Genomic DNA, 22,724 nt, shown 5'->3' with positions numbered 1-22,724 from the left:
CTAGAACCCTTCATGGTCCTTCAGTTGTCCCTCAGGGATAGTTCTGGAATGCCGGAAGCTTCTGTGTAGAACCCGACAGAGTAAATATAAATTGTAATCCTTGGCAAATTGCTGTGGTGGAAGAGGAATGAAACCCTTCAGCAGAGACCGGCGTTGTATGTTTGAGGGAAACATCTCCAGTGTTACACATACAGTAGCACATAGGCTAGTTTACATTTACAACACCTTTCCTTTTATGGTAATGAGCTCTACAACTGCTAGTCTTTTAGTCACTATGTTAGTCATGCAGTATTGCTGAACTACAGAATGAGCCATTTCTCTCTCTCTCACTCTCTCACACACACACACTCTCTCTCTCTCTCTCTCTCTCTCTCTCTCTCTCTCTCTCTCACTCACACACACACACACACACACACACACACACACACACACCCCTCTACACTCTTTATCATTCAGATGTAGCCAAATTGACAGCCATACTATAGCATAATTACTATCCTCTCAGATCCCTTTGTGATTTGATTGGCTCTGTTTGAGAAATGCTGCGCTTTTTCACTCGCTCTTTATTCACAAACGCTTGGTCTGGATATTATTAGTTCCCTTTTGCTTAGCAATCATAATATGTGACATTTCTACACCGTCGTCACTTCTGTGAAAGAACACAGTGAGGGTGAGCAAGAAAACAAAACCTGTGAATGAGCTCGAGACTGTACTTTTTGACCTGACGGTGTGAGCATCACATGACTGTATCAGAAATGGAAGAGAGTTGATTCTTTTTAAAATAAATAAAAATAAAAATTCACAAGTCAGAAAATTAAAGCAGCAAAATGTAAACTCCCAGTAACTTTCTTTCTTTTCTTCTTCTTCTTTTTTTTTTTCACCAAAGCATATTTCAAACTTGCACTACTTTTCTCCACCAATAGGGGGCAGCAGATGTTTATATTCATATAATGTATTCACGTTACCTGCTGGTACATGCAGAGTATTTAAATATTTTATTTTATCTATATCAAAACAATCCTTTTATTCAAATTGAAGTGAGGCATTGGTGGGCTTTATAAAACAATGATGCATTTATTAGACTGTAATAAATAACATGTTTATTTTATTTTGGAATATATAATTAAGTTAATCATTTAAACATAATCTAAACAGTATATGTGGATGCCCCTCAGATTTACATTTTTTTTTTTTTTTCTCAACGTAAATTTTCAAGAAAACTCTGGACTGAAAAGAGACCTTTTTTTGGCACTTTATTTTTTCTATTTTTCTCGCACATATTCCACTGTACATTTTTCATATTGCACGTTTTCAATGTTCATCCCTCGATCTGTGCTCTCTCCGTCTACTTTATTATGATTAATTGTATAACTGCTGGTTCATGGAATCATCCTTTCAAACGCATCCATGCAGGCAGAATGTTGATCAAATTAAAGCAGCAGTACATAACTTTTGGGAACTTATAGACCTCTCTACTAGCAGGCTTTAGCATTCCTATATTTATGACTGACAGCGTAGATAATCATCTGAAAAGACATAAGTGGAAATTTGTCAGAGAATAGTAGATAACTAGCTAGATCGTTCATGACTACTAGCAGACTAACAAGATATTTAGCCGATGCTAGCAGCTGGCAGTTAGTATTTGCATACTTGCTGCTGTGAAATATTGGTTTGTGTGTTTGATTTTGTTGTTGGGGTTTTTTTTTTTGTTTTTGTTTTTTGTTTGTTTGTTTGTTTCTTTAGTTTTTGGCACTAGTAACAGTAATTTAACATAGGAAGCTTCCTAAATTGTACATCTGCATTTAAAATAAATGAAGAACCAATCAAATGACATTTTATTGGACATCTTTGGATTTTGTTCCCTTTAAAGCGGCCATAAGCAACTTGGTTTTGGTTAAAAACTTAAGCAGCATATGTGTGGCATGCACTTTATACTACTCATGCTAAACTCCAATTTATATATTGCACATTTTCAGTATATTATGTATAGTAGTCATAAATGGAGCAACTAGCATAAATAATCTAGCAGGAATTGTATTCAATATAAAAAATAAATCTAAATAAGAAATCTGAAAACTGAACTGTTATTTAGATGTTTTATTTATTTATTTATTTTTAACTGCTAGCTGACTACAAATGTCCATTTTATTCCAGATTCAGTTGAGTCATAGATGGGACATACGATGTTCTGAGTGAACATGTTTCCATGCTAATTGTAACTAGCCTAGATTACCACCTTCCTATGATAATGAAGTCCAGAGTCACAGCCAGTTAGACTGCAATTTTTTTTTCATGCCAATAAACCAACAGATAACCACTTTGTCAGAAAATCCAAAATTCTAAGTTGCCATGAATGTAGCTATATCTTTAGTAGTTTATTTATTAATACAGCATGGATACAAACAAAATGTATTCACATACCCCACCCACCCACACACACACACACACACATATACTGTGCACTACTGCAAATGCTGCTCTCAGATGGGGATTTGTACACGTTGTGTGCATATTTTGCCTCCACGAACGTTGCTTATTTATTTTAATTTTTTTCACCCCAAAAAGTTACATATGGCCGCTTTAAGTTCCCAGCCGAGACATTTAACAGTTGTACATACAATATTATAGTGCAGTTTGTACAGTTTTACACACAGGAGTAAAAACACCAAGTGTTAAATAAACACCTAGAGTGTTTTTATATAATCCGGACACAAAAGGACACTGCACGAGTAAATCCGACCCTCTGCGTGCAGGAATTCAACACCAGGCATCTTGCTATGCGCTGATCATTTGTTGTAATAGAAACACATCAAGCGAAGCATTATGAAATCCATTAATGATACGTCGCATGAATGTATGAGCCACGGCAATAATACAGACCTCTGCAATCTTAGCATGAGCCAGAGACGTTACCATAGTAACAGAGTATGTCTTATCAAGTATGGCTCTCGTGATTTTTTTTATTATTTTTTTTTTCCACCGGAACTTATTTGGGCTTTCAGAGTAGGTATGACAACAGGCTATTGAGCCAGTGCATTGATTTGCATGTTAATAGATTTAACAGGAGTGGTATGTTAATTTGGCCGCTAGCTGAGAGGTCTAGTCAAAAATCTGTCATGTTGCTTAAAGCCGAGATCGATTTTATATTTATATTTATATTTATATTTATATTTATATATATATATATATATATATATATATATATATATATATATATATATATATATATAAGCTTTTATGAAAATGGTGAGGAGATACTTGTAAACTAAAAATAGTAGAGGTTCAGGTGAAGGTGGAAAAGGCCATTGTTGTTCTCTGGATGGTGTGTGTGTGTGTATGTGTGCGCATCAGTGATACTGCAATAGACACCTGGAAGCAGAAAATACTCAAAAAAAAAATTCTGGTCGGAAAATCGACTGTGGTGCAGCTCATGGATTTGAGCTCCTGTAGGAGGACTGGACTGAATTCTTGTTTTAATATTTGTCCTTAGCTTCTAGTTAGCTCGCTTAAGCTCCATGCTAATTAACCAAAATACAGCCATTAGTTAGATCATGTCAATGAATTAAAGAATAGCGGCTAGTTAGATTGCAACTTTCCATGCTAATAACCTAAACGATAGCAACTAATACAAATATTATATGACTGAATTAAAGGATAGAAGGTACTGTTTTTTTTTTTTTTCGGGGTGTGCAAATTTCCATGCTAGCGAAACAAATATTAGCAGCTAGTTAGATTACTCTATTCCTCGTCTGATGAATTAAAGAGTAGAGGCTAGTGAGGTTGCTAGCTTACATTGCTGATGTATTAGAGAGCATTGGATTTTGAAACGGAAAGATCTTAACGTGGAGATTTTTGTGCTTTTGGGTTTTACGCCCTGAAACAGGCGAATAGTTAATTCCCTTTGCCTCCACAGGCCTTAAATGTTTGTTCTCTCTCCTGCTAAACTGTTTGAACTTGTTACACTTTGTGACCGCGACTCGGCTCAGTTGGCCCTCGACGTATTCGTCAAGTATAATGAAGGCATGCGGTGTGAGGGGAAAGACGAGCGCTGCGAGTAAAGGTGATGCTCGCAGCACTTCCACACTCGTGTCGGCCATTATCAGAAACCCGGTGACGGCTGCACTTCTCTGTTAATGGACAGCGGAGACTCGTAATACGACAGAATGGCGCTACAGACATGATCTTTGTGACAGAGGAAATACCATCAAAGGCTGTTAAACTTGTATGATCTTTGAGCCATTTATAAGAATGATGGGCTATTAATATGGTGTAAATGCCACAATGTGGTGCAGGTCAGAAACAAGGAAGAAGAAAAAAGAAATCTCGAATGAAAGTGCCTTTGGATCTACAAATATAATTATGTCAGAGGAAGAGTTGGAGGAATACTCCAGCGGTCCCCCCCCCCCTTTACATATGTACATAAACTGTTTATAATGGACGAGAATTTCAACACGCTTTTCCGCACTGACAAAAGGGACCGCTGTGGAACTCGATCAACATCTTAATGCAAAAACATATTTTTGGAGAATATTTTTATTCTTTTTTTTTTTTAAAGTTATCTTTAGTGTAAGATATTTGATCTGATTTTGGTGTGACGAACAAAAATCAGACATCATAAAAGAATCAGAATCGCAATAAGATTCTGAATCAGAATCGCAATGAGAATCAGAATCGCAATGAGAATCTGAATCGCAATGAGAATCTGAATCAGAATCACAATGAGTATCAGAATCACAAGAATCAGAATCGCAATGAGAATCTGAATCAGAATCGCAATGAGAATCAGAATGTTCTCATTATTTATTGAGTTATTCTTGAACGGCTTTAATAACTTCTTTAATAGGCTTTAATAGACCACGGAAAAGCAGAGATTCTTGAAAAGAAGAAAATAATGGGGGGGGGATGGGAATAACACTGTGTTTCAGCTTGAAAACCCAGAAAGGCTCAATACTTCAGCTGACCTGTCATCTAATCCATCTCCCTCGAGTACCGTTGGCTCTAGGCTTCCTGTTCTTCCGCCTCAGATTAATGCTTAACCTACAAAACCTGAATCCATCTAAGGGCCACAAAAGCTCCATCAAGACCAAGAGATTCCTCCACTTCTTTCTTCTACTGACTGGGGATGGGACATGGGTTAATGTTTAAAACTGACAAAGACGAATCCATCAAAGTCGACGTCGGAGCTCCTTAAGAGAAGGACGGATGAAGTACATGAGTACCATCTCGCTCCCATTGACTGTGGACATCTAACCAGCCCTCAGAGGAAGTGCACATCGTGGAACTCACAATGGGAGATCATTAGAAGATCAAAGGTGTTTGAGATGTAGAGTTCTCAGCACGTGGTATGCTGATCTTAAGGAAAAGGGAAATAGAAAATAGGTTATTAATATATTCAACAGGTTCTGAGAAAGCTGTCATTTTTTTACAGAAGTAAAATAAGTTTAAAATGGAGCGCTGTAATGGTTTTTCCTTCACATTGTCCTTAGGGGGGGTGTGTTTTTTTTTTTGTTTCTTTGTTTCTTTGTTTTTCTTCCACACAAGGGTCACAGTTTAACTGAAACAAATATGGAAATGTTCGCCATTAATATTTCTCCACCTAATATCATGTCAATCATGTTGAAGGAACCCTGCGATGGATTGGCACCCTGTCCAGTGTGTACCCCGCCTCGTGCCCGATGCTTCCTGGGATAGTCTCCAGGTTTCCCCGTGACCCTGAAAAGGAGTAAGCGGTATAGAAGATGGCTGGATGAAAAGATATTGAATAATACATGTAAATGTTTTACAAACCATCAAAGATTTGATGAATGTTCACAGAAACCTTCATAGATTCAATTCAGACAAACATCTTTCCCTAGAATATTACTTGTCCAGAAATCATTTAGCTAACCTAAAACTGTTAGTTGCTTATATTTTATGAACATTATAGTTCCAGGAACCCTTGTTTCCTAGAACATTTATAAACATTTCTACAACGTGTAGAAGTTTTTAAAATAATGTTCTCTGATATAAGGGATCATTAATACCGGGATAAATCTAGCACACTAAGAATTCTTTAGGTTTTCCTCAAGAGAAATCTACAACCGAGTGCATCCCGATTGGGGAGGGTTCCAACTGGAATGCTGAAGAACACTTAACTGTCCAAAGAACCCATAACACCTACCTGATTTTTTTTTTTTTTTTTAAAGAAAGAAAGAAAGCTAAACCGAGATTTGTATGTGGTGAAAAGGTTGTGTTAATGCTAGTCTTAAAAAATACAGGTACCAGAAAAGGTTCTGTAGAATAGAGCCACAAAAGAACCAGTTTGGGTTTCCCAAAGAATCTCTACATTGACGATCCTTGAACAATTATTATTATTGTGGCTCTACAGTCAACTGAACTGATTTTCTCGCCATAAATTAACTGAAATTCAATATCCAGTTTATTGTAGCAACAACAAATTTGGATATAGGATCAAAATACCAGAATGTTCATTTAAGAACCGGAATAGCCCTTTTATGGGCATAGCTCTGAATAACCTTTTGTAGCATCTTTATTTATAAGCGTTTCAAAACAAAAACACACCGTGGCTATTTTAAACCACATTACAGGACCAGTCTCCAGTGGATGCAGTTCTTCTCGATAATAAACGCTGATAATTGGTGTAAAGAATGGATTGCTTATGCTTTCCCTGTAGGGTGCAAACATCGTTCTGTATTCGTCCTCACGAGACCGAGATGGATCAACTCTCTTAGCTACACAAAGGGAATCAAGTATGGTTCTTTGCTCCGTTTCCATCGGCAATTTCGTCTACTCAATTTGCACGTGCGCTGATCTTCCAAGCACCTATGTCAGCCTGCGTAATTACCGTGGCACAGCTGAACTCGAGTAATCGTACCACTCGTCTCGGAACAATAATTAACAAGAGCTGTAATTATATCGGGCGTTATTTGGCGGGGGGGTTGTAATATGAGCCCTGAGAGGTGGAGCACGTGAGGGGAGGGGGGAGAGCTATTTTTCATTGTAAACTGTGGAGCTTCAGTGGAGGACAGGTTCAGTCTGGGATGTGACTCTGTTTCTCTTTGAAAGGCCACTGTTTCCTCAGCAGGGTTGCTATATAGCAAGGACCCCACTTGTGTTGCCCCCCATGATGTCCGTGACACTCTTTCAAACATCCCAGCAGGTGGGACTGTACCACGAATCGTCAGAATGGGGGCGGGGGGGGTGCATATACATTAGGGATGTAACCCAATATGAATACATTTATTTATAGAATGAACAGGTAATGTGTTCCAAACAAATACGGATATGAATAGAAGATTAGACTCGTCAGTTTAGAGAAAGCTTGTATCTGGATGGGGATACAAAAAAAAAAAAAACTTGCACTATAGACCACTCGAGAGTGCAGATATGGATATTTGGAGCACTAAAGAGATTCAGAAACAGATAGTGGCATTGTGTTACACTCCTAATAGACGTGCATGCTGGTTCTTGTCACAAGGGATCTTCATCTTCTTCCTTCATTTTCTTCTTCTTCTACTTTGGTTTTTAACAGCCGGCTTGTGCAGTACTTTTCAAAAGAGCTGTTAGAGATCTCACGAACGCAGCTTGAAATCACACACCAAGTTAATCCAATTAAACAAACAATTGAGTTATTTATTTATTTATTTATTTTATTTTTTTTAGCATTCACAAGGCATTGCACTTTAGACTGAAAATAAGTTACACGCTCAGCACGTGTTCTAACGCTCCCGTCTGGAATATAAAGTCTGTTTGAGTGGAGATCAAATCACGAAAATGCCATCTTTTAAATGTCATCCTCGCAAAAACGCTCTCGAGACGTACGACGCGTATTTAAACATGCCGTAGAAAAGCCGTAACGCGACCACGTTCCATTGACTAATAGGTGTGTGTGTAGCTTAGTTACAGAAATAAAAGGGCTAAAAATACATATTCTGGAATGAGCATCTTGGTGTTGTGGCCAATTTCAGAATGACTCGGATCCCACGAGGGATCCTTAGCCAACTTATATGGCAGGTTTCCAGCCTGTGGAGCAGATTTCACAGCCTTGGACATCATTAAGGTTTGAAAATAAATGTTGCCACACGAAGTCGAGCAACAGGGCTGCCATAGTTTAGCACTTTCAAGGTTGCAGTGTATTGGGCTTCCTAGAGCACACATAGCACATTTGAGGCAGGGAGGAGTACTCCTGCTGAGCAAGTTGTGAGGGGGGGATCATTCAACCCACTCGTTTTCTTAAATGGTCACAATCATGAACTGAATTTTTTTTGCTAGATTATGGCGTTATTTATTTATTTAATTTTTATGATTTTTTTTTTTTTTTTTTTTTACTGGAAAGCAAACACAAGCTACAAATTAAATTATAGGTTGTACTGATTTCATACAAATATTTTGTATTTTTTTTTTTTTTACAAGGAAAAATTAGCGAATTGGTCACATGACCAGAGTCATTTACTTCCATCATGCACACACGGAGGAAAATCGAATACGTTATCGTTTCTATAGTAACAGCCCATTCACGGAGACTCGTACCGCGGACGCTGCACGATGAACGCATTAAAAAACACACTTGTAGTCACTGACTTTGTCGAATTTTTCCGCAAGGAGACGTTTATGGAACGTTCTTATGGAAGGAGTCTCCAGTGTCGGAGCTTTGTAACAGTCTTGTATCGGTGTTCTGACGTCTTCACGACGGAGGACTTTACGCTTTTGCAGTTTCTCAGAAACACAAGCTGCGTTTTTTGTGTTTCTTTCTTTATTTATTTATTTATTGTGTCTTATTAACTAACTACGAGCAATAAAGAGCAATAAAGCACTTGGGGACATGCTGTTATAGGAAAATAATCAACTTCAGGGTGGACACAGTGTCTAAACGCGTCATCACGATTCCACGTCGTTGATTGATTTAATACAACAGCGTGACAAGGAGTGTGTTATAAATATCATGTAAGGTGAATTGAAGGAAATGAAACGATCATGCGGTTTCCTGTGCTTTAGAAGGAATTGGGTTCTCGCCCAGCTGGGATGGAACCTGAAATTAAAACGAGTTAAATAATGAAAATAAATGGAAAATATTTAATTACGGTGCCGTTTGGGATACATTACTGACAGATCAACGTTCTTCGCTGCTTGATTTTCTCAAGAAATGCTACAGGAAATGATCCCGCTGAGGTGCTGAGATGTGAGGAAACGTGTTGAAAGTTTCGATAAAACGGGACGACAAGCCGGTAAGTGATTGAAATTTTGCTTACACGCAATCGTCCAACTCGGCGGTTACACCAGGCTTACATCAGGCTTTGTCCAGTTTTAAGAAGAATGTGCTGCTATGCAAATATTTCTGCTTTCACACCGAAAAATTTAGTGTTGTCAAAGCTGGTGTACTTGACTATTTCTCATAAAGTACACTATTATTGTGTTTGTGTGTGTGTGTGTTCGAGTGGATATGATGGACCTGTCTGGTGTTCTGTAATCGGGGATTGATGGCAGGATACAGCCATGATCATTAACCAGGACGGGATCTAACCTGTCACTCAAAGTTTAGTCTTTTAGTAAGACGGATGAGGGTGGATCCCTGGTTCTGTTTTCTCGGATTAAACCCTTATTTATTTATTTATTTATTTATTTATTTATTTCCACTACAGATGTCTGCTTGTGTACCTCACAGTACGTTTTGAACGATCCGTAGACACAAACATAGCCTATATGAAATTTCTAAACAATTTAACCTTGGCTAATTTCTCAGATGACATGTTGAGTCTATATGGAATAATAGATCGAGGTGGATAAGAGAACGGTCATCTTGAAAAAGAGAGACTATTAGCTGGTGCCCAAGAGGACAGCGATATATATATATTTTTTCTGTGGTGTGGATGACAATTGTGCGGTGATAATGAGGCTTAGCCTGAGACGGCTGTGTCACATCAGGCCACCCATGTGTCACTGTGTGTCAGAGAGCACGCTCGCACATAAAAAAATGAGAGAGATGGCAGAAAGAGAGAATAATAGAGACTGGAATTAAGAGAAAGCGTGAGAGCAGGACAGAAGGATGGAGTGTAATTATGAGAGAGAGAGTGAGGGAAAAAGTGTGAAGAGACACGATGCAGTCAGTTTATCTGGGCTGCCTGCGGTTCCGCCGCGGTGTCAGGCGGAGAGAAACAAGCACTTAGCCATAGTGAGGCAACAGTTACCTCGAATGACGTGTGCCACATCGGAGCGCGGCGGATTTCCCCTGAGTAACAGGTGTGCCGTGTCGCAGCACTTCAGGAACCGTCTTAGATGCGTTTTGTAGGGATGCAGCTTTCTTAATCAGTTGTTTTTGCCGTTGAATATACAACATCCATTGACGTCGCATGATCCAGCACGTTGACACGGGGGTGCTTGAAGGTTTGTTAGGATTTTCTGCATAAATATGACCTCGTCATCTGATTTTCACACAAGTCCTCAAAGTAGACGAAGTGAACCTGATTAAACAAAAATGAGACACAAATATTACACTCGGTCATTTATTTATTGTGGGAAATGATCCAGTATTACATATCTGTGAGGGGTAAAAGTATGTGCACCTTTGCTGTCAGTATGTGGCGTGAGCTCCTTGTGCAGGAATAACTGCAGGTAAGCGTTTGGGGTAAGTGTTGATCGGTCCTGCACGTCGGCTCGGAGGAGTTTTAGACGTTCCTCAGTACAGAACGGATTCATCTCTGGGATGTTGGTGGGTTTCCTCACATGAACCGCTCGCTTCAGGTTCTTCCACAACATTTCTATTGGATTCAGGTCAGGACTTTGACTTGGACGTTCCAGAACATGAACTTTATTCGTCTTTAACCGTTCTTCGGTAGGACGACTCGTGTTCTCAGGGTCGTTGTCTTGCTCCATGACCAGCTTTCTCGTCAGATTCAGAATTCATTGTTCCATCAACGATGGCAAGTTGTCCAGATGCAGTGAAACACGCCCAAACCTCCACCATGTTTCACAGATGGGATAAGCTTCTTATGTTGGAATGCAGTGTTTTTCCTATTATTTTTTTTCATAGTTCTACATTCCACATGGTTCTTCTGATTCTTTACGAGTGTGTTGGTTAATTAAAGGCTCTCAGCTCTTTGTTTACTTCTTTTTTCTTTTAATTTGGAGAACTTTCTGACAGGAAAACCCTTTGTTGTTCTACACAGAACCTTTTTTAAGGCTTTCCCCAAAGAACCTTTTTAAGAGTTCACAAATTGTTTGAGAGTGTAAGAATGACTCTTTCAGAAACAGAAATTTATTGCAACAAATGTAATACAAAAAAAAACAAAAACAAACAAAACCTTCATCAAAGACTACACTCGTAACTGAGCCAGAAAGCGTTCTTCAGAGCAATGATAACTATTTATGGTTCTCTAAAGAACCATGTGGAGGAAAAAAAAAAAAAAAAAAAGTCTTTAAAAACCATTTCATACATGATTCGTTTGACTTTTCTGTAAAGAATTTGCACACTTTATAGTAATCATGCTCATTTCAAAGTGCGTTTAATTTTCTTTAAAAACAAAACAATCAAACTCCGATGTTCGACAGTGAAAAATAGTTCAGATCGAACATACAGATAAATCTCCCTTCACTTCATACTTGCATCATCTAAATTGTCTACGTTTTCCACCCGGTACACACTCCGGATTAATTCAGTTTGATTACTTTATGGAAAAAGGATCATGAGGTGTAACTCGAGTTTCCAACTGATGATCCTTAAACTCTTTGATTTCACAGTTCTCGGGACTTAAAGAAGGCCCTCCATTATGGACGTCTTTTGTGGTGTGATTTGAATTGCTTCGAGACAAAGTCTTCACCTCTCCATTGCGTCCCCCCCAACCCCTTCCTTGGCTCACCGTGACGCTTGACCCCTTGTTGCTATAGAAATGTGGTGGCGAGAAGAACATCCATGGAGAAGCCTCCTTGACCCTTTGCTTTAATTCGTCGTTTTAACGTGGTATGTGAAAACTCCTTGGAGAAAACTCTTCCTGCTAATATTAATGAAGAAAAAAATTCGTTTTGCGAGGAATTAGCCACTTATGTGTTTGCATAATCAGCTCCTTTACCTCGCTACTCGTCCTGCCTTAATCACCTGGACTCTCCAAAACACCTACACCCTTCTCAGGATCAGACACGGGACCGGCAGCGCGCACGGCTATCAGACGAATTAATCTGTCAAACTTGATTGCTATTGGAGGCGTGTGATTATGCGGTCCTGATTACGAAGCCAGCCCGAGGACCATACACCGCCAGCTCATACTTGGTCAAGGTGGATGGAAAAAATCACACAATGATTGCACTGGGACGGATCGGTCTCGCCGTCACGCCGTCACGCCGTCGCCCGGCTCGTCTGAAGTGCGACTGTGATTAATACAGCGCCACTTCAGCGCTATACAACCGGTAACGACACTTAACGAGACCTCCGGCTTTCGCATCCAAAGTTGGCCTTTTTACACCGTCCTAAAGCAAACACTTAATTTGACGTGCAGCGTAAGTTCCGGTCTAACAGCCGGCGGCTAGAAAACGCAGGATTTAACGGTGGGATCTTGGAAATAATAATCGCACCCCAGGTGGAAGTTTTTTCTTTGTGTGAAAACAAGACCGCATTAATATTTACACTTTCAGAGCAGTTAGATCAATTAGAAGTCACGTGACGAACGTTTTAACGTGTCGCAGAACTTGTCTCAAAGCTCTTACGGAAAAGTCGCATGCATGTCACGTTTTCGTACTATGATATGTTGTGCATGCTTTGTTTCACGTGGCTTTTTTTTGCGATTCATTTACTTTCATGTGATTTTTACACGATTTATTCATTTTTACGTCATTTCTTTCCTCGTGTAATGTTTTACACATCCTTCAGATGTAGTGGAGTTTTCACATGGTGCTTGATTTTCAAACGCTCATTTACGTTAACACGTGATTTTTAGGTTTTATTTATTTCGGTTAATTTTACATATCAAATTTTTTAAATATGCATTCTTGTGTTCATGTCTGATTATTTCACGATAAATTTACTTTCACGTGATTTTTTTTACATGATTTGTTTACTTTCACGTGTGATTTTTTTTTTTTTTTTTTACAGACGTATCCTTTACTTTCACATGATTTTCTGTTCATGATTTTGTTTGCTTTCATGTAATTTTTTTTCACGATTTGTTTACTTTCACGTGATCTTTTGTCCACATGATTTGTTTACTTTCATGTGTTTTTTTTAAACAGATGATTCCTTTACTTTCACATGATTTTCTGTTCACATGATTTGATTTGCTTTCACATTGTTTTTTCACGATTCGTTGACTTTCACGTGTGATTTTTATATTTTTTCTTACACGTGATTCACTTACTTTAGTGTCTGATTATTATTTATTTTTTAAAATACACATCCTAAAACAGTTTGCTGTTAGAACCTAGACCAGAAAATATGAACCTTTTCACAAAGCTGCAGAAAAATACTTTATATAAATATAAAAATATACATTTATTCAGGGTCAAAAACTTGGAAATGATGAAAAACAAAACAAAAACAAATCACGCTTACAGTAATAAAAAAGTTATATTCAGAATATCATTTTGATTCTTTCAGTATTAATATCTTACCATACCATTTTTTTGGCCATTTCTTGTTACCCGTAGTAATAAAGGAATGTTTGTAATGCTTTAAATGTCTTGTTTGCTTGTAAAGTTGGGGAGGGGTGTGCACTCAACTTTTGCACCCACTTTTATATCTCTGTCAGTAACGTGTAAAGTTTTCGTTTCAGCGTGTAGAAGCTTGTCATGGCCGTGTCTGGCCTTGCTCTGCAGCCGTAATGTCTTCAGCGTCTGTAGGTCGCTCTGAGCCGGATGGAGGAAAGCTCTGCGCTGCTGCCGTGGACCATGTGGTGGGTCACATGGCGCTTCGAGGCTGGGCATCGGCGTGGGTGCTGGTGATGTTCTGCCAGCAGGCCGCGTCATGTGCACAGAGCAGCCTACACTCCGAGGAGCCCCTCGGAACTCGTGCATGCCGCTCGGCGACAGATTGCAGGAGTCCAGAGCTCACGGAGAGCGCCGGCTCCAGAGAAGTAGATCAGTAGATCAGATCTTCCAAGCCGGGATTCGAGATCCGTGAAGTTTTCTGTGTTTTGGCCTCACGTCTGCACGGACATGGTGTTTGACTTGCACAACGTTTAGAAAGTGAAAAATATTTCTCATTTCTCAATGCATAACTATTTGCACCCCCCCCCCCCCCCCCCCCCAAATAAATGACACATTTATTTAATACAGCCTAAAAATTAATGAGAACATGTGTTTTCGTGCAAAGGCGACAGAAAAATGTTTGTATGGATTCGAGGTTTTTTAAATGTATATATATTTTTTTAATGTAAGGGTAAAAAAATCCAACTTTTATTAAGAATCTAATTCATATCCTAGCTAGAGCGAAGACATTGTTGCTGCAAGCCCTTCCTAAGCCTTCTAACCTTTTTAAATATTTCCTTTATATTCAAATCTGAACAGTAAAACTGCACCTGACCTTGAGTATGCCTATGCAAAGTGTCCATCTGAGAGAAAACATGGAAGAGGTTGAATTTTCATTTCAAACCTTACATACTACGAAGGTCATTCACACAATCTGGTGGATAAATAAATAAAAAAACGCCATCCAGAATGTCAGAAAACTAACTCTGCCATAATCCTAACTCAACTTATAGACTCAACCGAGAGAATCTGGTGTGTTTTGCCAATGAAAGTGGCTAAGAATCGTCAGCTTTTACATGAATAAGCCACTCAAACGTTTCCTATAGATATGCAAGATTATCTTGTTAATGTACCACCAACTTAAAAAAAAAAACAACAACAACAAAAAAAAAACTCTTTAATAAGTCTTAAAGATGGTGTTTTTCCCCCCTTTATTTTTATTATTACTATTATTATTACAAAATCCAGCCCCCATGGTCCGTCTACAGAGCTGAGACGTCACACGTTGCTGGTTTGTCTTGTTTTTTCTCGAGATGCTTTTAAGCACAAGCAACCTGGGGGAAAAAAAAAAAAAAAAAAATTTGGAATAGAAAATGCTGACTGATCAAAGGAAAATAGCGAAAACAGCGTCCGAGTCTACTATGTCGCCAATATTTTCGCTGCACGAATAGTCCGAGTTGTATTTAACCCCTAAATTGCTGGTTTGATTGACCAGTTAAAGCCTTCCATACTCCATTAGGCAGCAGCGCATAAAATAGCACTTGATCCAGCACATTCAACTATTTTCTATTTCATTCTTTTAATATATATATAGTGATCTGACAGGTGCGTGTACACACGATCGAACAAAGCCACGAGACGTGAAATCGAGGTCATGGAACCGTAATACGTGCGCGGGATGTATGCGATTTGATCAAGCTTTTACATTTGCGCTTTGAATTGTCAAGTGGAGAAAATAATGACATTTTTCTCCCGTTAATGCAAAGCGCTTTGCTTTTCCTGCAAAGAAAACATGCCAAGGGTTTGAAGGATACGCCGCCCGAGCACTCTGCTACGCTTCCGGCTCACGTTAATGCTTTCCCATAAATGTACCCATATTAAAAAAAACATCGTTTTTGAATCTTGAAGGTTTCTTTAAGGTTTCAATGCAAAACTTTAAAAAGTCCTCGCTTCCAGAAAATTTTTTTACTACAAACTTTTTCACTTTTACCCCAACGAACACACTGTAGTAACATTCTTAGCACCCAAAAAGAAAAAAAAAAGGTGGTTCTTGGAAACACTTTGCTGTTGTACAGTAGTTCTCGGAACCTTTACGTGTTAGCCCAGAAGGAGAACCAAAGAACCCTTAAGGTTTACTAAGCACGTAAACTTTTTTAGTATTTGTCATATCTGAGTGCTAATTGGATTCATTAGACACACCTCTTAAAGGCGAATGAATAAATAAATAAATAAATAAATAAAAGACTCTAAAAAGTAGTTTAGAAATATTTTTTTTTATTCATAAACATCAGTCATAAAAATAACAAACATCAAAGTTCATTCAAAGTACTTTGTATAAACCGTCTTAATATGTACAAATTTATTCTCCCAGTATAGGAAGAGATTAAAAATAATTTAAGGCAAGTTTCCTATAAACATTTCCCCTTCGTTTGTTCCTTTTTTTCACTCTTTTTTTAATCTTTCTTTTCTTTTGAAAGCAAACCACAATACAGTCGTGTTATAACTGTGATAAGACACCTTTTTTATCTTTTTTTTTTTTTTTTTTTTTTTTTTTTAAACCTTCGTGTAGAAGAACTAGTGAGGAGAAGAAGAAAAAAAAGAAAGAAAATGCAGCAATGTGTGCTACCTAAGTTACTCAACAGCAATGTTCCAGCCTGGTGCTATTCTAGTCTTCATCACATTACACACTACAAGAGCCATGTGAGCTAGATGATTCATAATTCATTCATTTTTATGTACATACACAAACTAGGGGTCTGTCAAACGACGACACTCGGGTTCTAAGTGGGCAGAAATGCTTTGTGTCTCTGCAATGTAAACTTGTACACTTGTTCAGGAGTCTCGAACCCTTTCACGCTTTGACGTGTGGAGGTCTGCTTTTGATTTCCCGTTAATATACTACACACGGGAAACACTGTGAGCTCAGAAGGTTCGAAATAAACGTTTCATCTTGATATATCCAGACGAACAGAAAAATACAAAAATACAAATAATCATACATAGCCATATAAATATATTTATTTTTGCACTGACAGCTGTAGTAGAATAACTTTCCTTATCAAACAACACGATTTTACCATTCAATCAATAGCATTGCAATGAAAATAATCACGTACGTCGACACTAATTTTAAGGAAAAGGAAATGTAACCCCTTGGCACAAATAAATGAACCACAAGTCGTGGTGTGTCCAAGTTCCAAAGGCGAAAAAAGCCACCACCATGATGTAGAAACGAGGTAAAAGTCTCACTTCTGCAGTGAGGCATGGATTTATTACATTAGCTTATTAATCATCATATTACATGAACAGTAAACATGCAATATCAAAAAGCACAAAAGTTGGAGAGAAGTGCAATACGATCCAGCGCAGGAAAAGAAAGGAAGGAAGGGGAAAAAAAACAAAAACAAAACAAAACAAAAAAAGAAAACAATGTAAAAATAACTCGAGGTCGGAGCTGTTCCGGAGTCAAAGTGCTGAACTGCAGCTCGAAAGCGTTTGGCTGCTCTGCAAACAACCTGGAGCACAAAAGTTAAACGTTACAAGAGTTTATGCAGTCGCTGCACACAGAGTAAGCATCGTGAAGGGCAGTTTGGATTATAGGGAAGATCCCCTTTTTACCCTTTCAAAAAAAAAAAGAAAAAAGAAAGAGTTGTCACTCTTTTCCAGCTCGCTCTTTTGCGTAAAACGTCCTCCATCCAGTTCCTCCAGAGCGCGCGCGCGCACGCACACACACACACACACACACACACACACACACACACACACACACACACACACACACAAAGCCTTGAATGAAAAGAAAAGCTGTTTTTGGTCTCTGATTCAAAGTTATGAGCTGATATTAGTAGAGGAAGTAGATTACTATGAACTTTCCATTCATATTCCCATAATATTCGAGGCCTTCTCCATAATAGTGTGTCCCCTCTGGAAGGCGAAAATGGTTCAGTCTGTGTCGCAAATATTTCATTTCATTTTAGTTGCGCTTAAACACAACTCCATCTGGGGAGGTGGGGGGGGGGAGTGCACACTCTCTACAAACTATATAGGTTCCACTAGGACTGTTCTTTTGGGAACCATTGTTAGTTTTTAAGAACCTTTCCGAGGAAGTTCCTGGAGACACTTTTAAGGATTCCGTGCGTTAAAACCCATAAAAGATCTCCCAGAAAACTGTGTGTGCAGGGTTTTATTTTTTATTTATCATTATTATTATTATTTTTTTATTATTATTTTGGGGAAGGGGGTGACAAAATAATAAATAAATAAATTAATAAATAAATGAATAGGTACATGCGCACAGTGCACGTGGAGCCTCCGATCAAGAACCCAATCAACTGTAGATCTTCCCAAGATCGTGCGCACACCAAATACAAAGCGCATTTTGGCACCGGATTTTGGTTTCACACGTTATTCAGATGGCCTCCGGGAGGGCGAAGGGCCAGGCGCCGAGCTCTTGCGTCTTCTCCTTGTGCCGGAGGTGCACACGGCCGTGCCGCTTGCGCTCATCGCTGCGCGCAAACCTCTTCCCGCACACGTCGCACGCGAACGGCTTCTCGCCGGTGTGCGTGCGCGTGTGCGTGGTGAGGTGGTCGCTGCGGCTGAAGCTGCGCGCGCACACGCGGCACCGGAACGGCTTGTGGCCCGTGTGGATGCGGATGTGTCGGTTGAGCTCATCCGAGCGAGAAAAGCGCCGGTCGCAGGAGCCCATCGGACACGTGAAGGGCTTCTCTTTAGCAGTGGAGGAAGAAGCGGAGGCGGCGGCGCTGTTCTTGCGCTTCGGTGCGCGTGCGCGGCTCGGTGCCAACGGCTCCGGGGGAAGCAGAGTGGAGTACAGGAGCGAGTCGATGGTGGAGGTCGCGTAGGTCGGAGGCTCGCACTGTCCCGGAGCAGGGATGGGCTGGAAGTTTGGGAACACGCCGGGTTTCAGGAGGCTGTTTGATGGTGCGTCCATGACAGAGTAGTTAAACGCAGACGCACCAAAACTCTGGCCACAAGCATCACCGAAGCCTTGCTCCTGTTTAATTCCGGCTTCCACCTTGAACTCCATGTCAGGGTTGGACAGCGAGTCCAGCAGATCTTTCATATCCACTTGATGATGCTGATGCTGCTCGGATGAAAAGTCGCCAGATGTTGGAAACCCATAGCTGTCAGTTTTCCCGAAGGTGTTCCACTCGTAATAACAGCCTCCAGTGTTCTCAAACTCACTTTTCACGACCACAGGGAAGGTCCCAGGCTCAGAAGACGGAGGTTCTTGGGGTGCACTCGTGTCGCTTTGTTGTTGTTGCTGCTGCTGCTGCTGCTGCTGCTGCGCTTCTGGAAGTGGGCCCGCGGAGATGCCCACGATCTCGGTGATCATGTTAAGCAGCGTTTCTGCGCTGCAGGGGGCGCCCTGACACGCCTCCACGTAGAAACTGCCCGAGTAGGACAGCGAGGCGTCGTAGCTTCCCTTAGGGCCGTGACAGGAGGAGTATTGGTCCGCGCTGGTGGGCTCCGTTTTGGGAGTGACTGTTGTATCTGTGGATGATGGCGGAGGAGGACAGGAAAGAAAGAGAGAGAAAAAAAGAGGCGTTATTAGCGTAGAGTTGGGGATGAATCTTACAGCACGTTACATAAAGTAGCAAGCAGATGCGCACTAGGGAGATAGTCATGTTCTGTGTAGGAATGATACAGAAGGTGCTTGTGATTTTCTTATAGAACTATTCCTAATCTTTGGTGAGAGTGAGATGTCATTCCACAGCATTAATGCTCAGCCAAAATTGTTTACCGAAAATGGTTATAGCCTACTATATATAGCAGGTGCAAATTCATTTACGCATATCAAGATGATACATCTACACAGCACAGAACAGCTATAATCCAAAACCTGGAAAACAGATCAACTTCATGAAACGGACTGATCTGAAATGATCTATGGCGAACTCACCGTGTGCAAACTGAGTAGGTGCTGTGCGCTCAGCGTCCATAAAGACATCCTGATGCTCCTTAGTGTCCATCATCCCGATGGCTGAGTCGTTACAGGTGTCAAACTGAGTGTAAAACGTGTCCTGAGAGTTCAAATCGACGTTGTTGAGCATCTTTTCCCGAAAAAAAACCCCCAAAATTTAAACGAGGATATTTGGAGATCCGGTGCAAAGATTAAAAAAAAAAAAAAAAAAAAATTGGAAAATAAATATAAAAATGAAATGCAAAATGTCTCTTCTCTGCGACAGTCAAGTCCGTAATAGATTGAGGTCCGGTAGAAACAATAAAAAAGTGAATAATAATCAGGAATTCCCTTTTTTTCGTTTTTTTTTTATTTTTTATAATGTCCTAGATGTGTGCGACTCGCAGGTGGATGTTCCTCCGCTATCTGTTGCTGCGCTCCTCTCACCCAGAGCCGCTTTTTATACCCCCGAGCTCGCGGCTCGGCCCTCCCTCTCTCATTCACCGCGTGCTGGGAGAGGATTCCCCCGCTGCGTGGCATCTTCATGCCCATATATGGACACGGAGGATGTGACGGGGTTTCCCCTCCCCTTTAAAGAAAGAAAAAGAAGATGGAAAGAAACGAGAGAAAAGAGAGGAGAGGTACGCTCCTGACGCTTCCAAAAGGTCGATTGAGCATCAGTATTATTACACTCTTAGAAAAGAAGGGTACTAAGGGGTACCTTTTGAGTAGAAAGGTGCATGTGCGGTAACTTTACAGCTTTGCAGTCCAGTTTTGTACCTGAAGTCTTTGTATAGGAGTTAAATGCACGTTTTCCAGGTGAAAGATGGGCTACAAGGTACAAAAGAGCAAAAAGTAAAGGTACAGTTCAGTACTCAGAGTGAAGTCTGAAATAGCCTATGTGAGTATATACTGCATTAAAAATACATAGCATTAATTCCATCATGGTGAGGGTTTGAACTAACTAGGCTTCATTATTAAAATTATTATTATTATTATTATTATTATTATTAGTAGTAGTAGTAGTAGTAGTAGTAGTAGTAGTAGTAGTATCCATCCATCCATCCATTTTCCTTACCGCTTATCATACACCAGGTCATCAGGGAGCCTGGAGCCTATCCCAGGGAACTCGGGACACCCTGGACAGGGTGCCAACCATCGCAGGGCACAAATGCACACACATTCATACACTATGGACAATTTAGAGATGCCAATCAGTGCATGTCTTTGGACTGGGGGAGGAAACCAGAGTACCTGGAGGAAACCCCCAAAGTACCAGGAGAACATGCAAACTCCGCACACAGGGTGGAGATCGGATTCGAACCCCCAGCCCTGGAGGTGTGAGGCAAACATGTATTACTAGTAGTAATATATAATATGATATTTTGTACTACTACTCTTCATTTCATTTTATTTCAATTTTCATTTTTTTTAGTATTTTAGTAGTAATATTTCTGCTTCTTTTCCTTCTTCTTCTTCTTCTTCTTCTTATTATTAGTATCTTGTATGACCAATTGGGGATGGGTGATATGACAAAACCATCATATTCCAATTCTTAAAGACATCTCTACGATACATGTAGGTTTTCTAAGAAACCTCCAGCAAAACTGTAGTGTTGCATTTAAAAAAAAAAAAGACTTTATTGATACTTACATTTATAAATGTAAAAGTTTAACACTGAAAAATAGTTCAGTAAATACTGTAAAATGCAAGTTTCAGCTACTTCCAATCAATTTGTACTAAAAATAAAATAAATAGATATACACTGTATGATATCCAAGTATAGTGCGACATCATTTATCACGATATCAGTGCCATATACAGTCATACAGTATACTGTCCAGCCCTAATACTAATACCAGTCCAAATTAAATTATCCACCCAGTGGTTAATAATACATAAAATGGACTCGCGCTGAATGATGAGACGTTATTGGCAACACCACAGTTTTGCTAAACAATGGCTGAATCCCAAATCCCAAACTCTTTGCAGTACAAAGAGTGTACGAATGTTTTACACCATGGACAGCGACACTGCTCAGGCTCCTCCTTACTTCACGGCAGCCATTTTTCTTTTTGGCACTTCCCTCCAAAGGCTATATTTGGCGAACACCACACTACCGCATTAAATAGGCTTGTACATCAAATTAGACGTTGTTGTTGAAATCTTTTAAAGCAACAATCAGGTTTCAAGAACCTTTTACAATAACGTTCCTGAAGGCTTTCTTTCAGTGTTTCTCCTGAAACCCTCTAAATCAGAGGTTCTCTCATTTTTTTTTTTTTTTTTGCAGCCACAGATCTTTAGAACAGATTTCTGTAGTTTCATCCATCCATCCATCCATCTTCTATACCGCTTTATCCTTTTCAGGGTCACGGGGAACCTGGAGCCTATCCCAGGGAGCATCGGGCACAAGGTGGGGTACACCCTGGACAGGGTTTCTGTAGTTTCAATTCATCCAAATATATATTTCAACACCTTTCCTTTCTATGAAATTTTTACAGACAGAGTACATTAGATCCAAATTGATATTATTTATAGGTCTTTGCAGGAGAATAAGGACTTTGCGATATACGAAGCTACGCTTTAATGCCTATTATTATATTAAAAGCACTATTTCGAGGAGGGGGAGGGGGAAAAAGAGAAGGAAAGTAAAGGAAGATAATGTCTGAATAGGTCAAATGAACATAAATTTAAAATGAATGAAACGAAGAGGGAACGAATAAATAAAATGTTGAAAATGGGGGGTTGGGGGGGGGGATAGGAAAAAAGGAAATGAATGAATAAATAAAGAAATAAAAGAAAACCCCATTAGCATGGATGTACGCATCATCAATTGATTCGCAACATGGCACAATTTGACAGCAGACCAGAAATATATATATATATATATATATATATATATATATATATATATATATATATATATATATATATATATATATATATATATATGAGGAAAAGAAAACCAAGGGCTGGAAAATTTGAGAAAGTGAAATATATATACTTCGTAGCAAAAAAAAAAAAACAACCAGCTGTTTAGTACTTTTGCCGAATCTCCATTGCGCCTTATTTTAATAAACTACTTTGCATGGTCTATGAAATGATGGCTTATTCACCCTTCATAGTGACACCAGGC

The 22,724-nt window shown here is 39.5% G+C and overlaps 1 protein-coding gene across 1 annotated transcript; it reads right to left on the bottom strand.

Moving 5' to 3' along the window:
* Nucleotides 1–16,192: 16,192 nt before the first annotated feature.
* LOC108260495 (early growth response protein 1) lies at nt 16,193–22,447 on the bottom strand. Its single transcript, XM_047152267.2, has 2 exons — nt 19,589–22,447; nt 16,193–19,179 (listed from the first exon to the last, which is right to left on the bottom strand). The coding sequence occupies exons 1-2, from the start codon at nt 19,737–19,739 to the stop codon at nt 18,077–18,079; spliced, it is 1,254 nt and encodes a 417-aa protein (XP_047008223.1). The 5' UTR covers nt 19,740–22,447; the 3' UTR covers nt 16,193–18,076.
* Between the last annotated feature and the right edge of the window lie 277 nt (nt 22,448–22,724).

This window comes from Ictalurus punctatus, chromosome 29, assembly GCF_001660625.3.
Source record: "Ictalurus punctatus breed USDA103 chromosome 29, Coco_2.0, whole genome shotgun sequence".
NCBI lineage: Eukaryota > Metazoa > Chordata > Actinopteri > Siluriformes > Ictaluridae > Ictalurus > Ictalurus punctatus.
The sequence above is the reverse complement of the archived record's forward strand: the minus strand, read 5'-3'. Positions and strand labels throughout refer to the sequence as shown.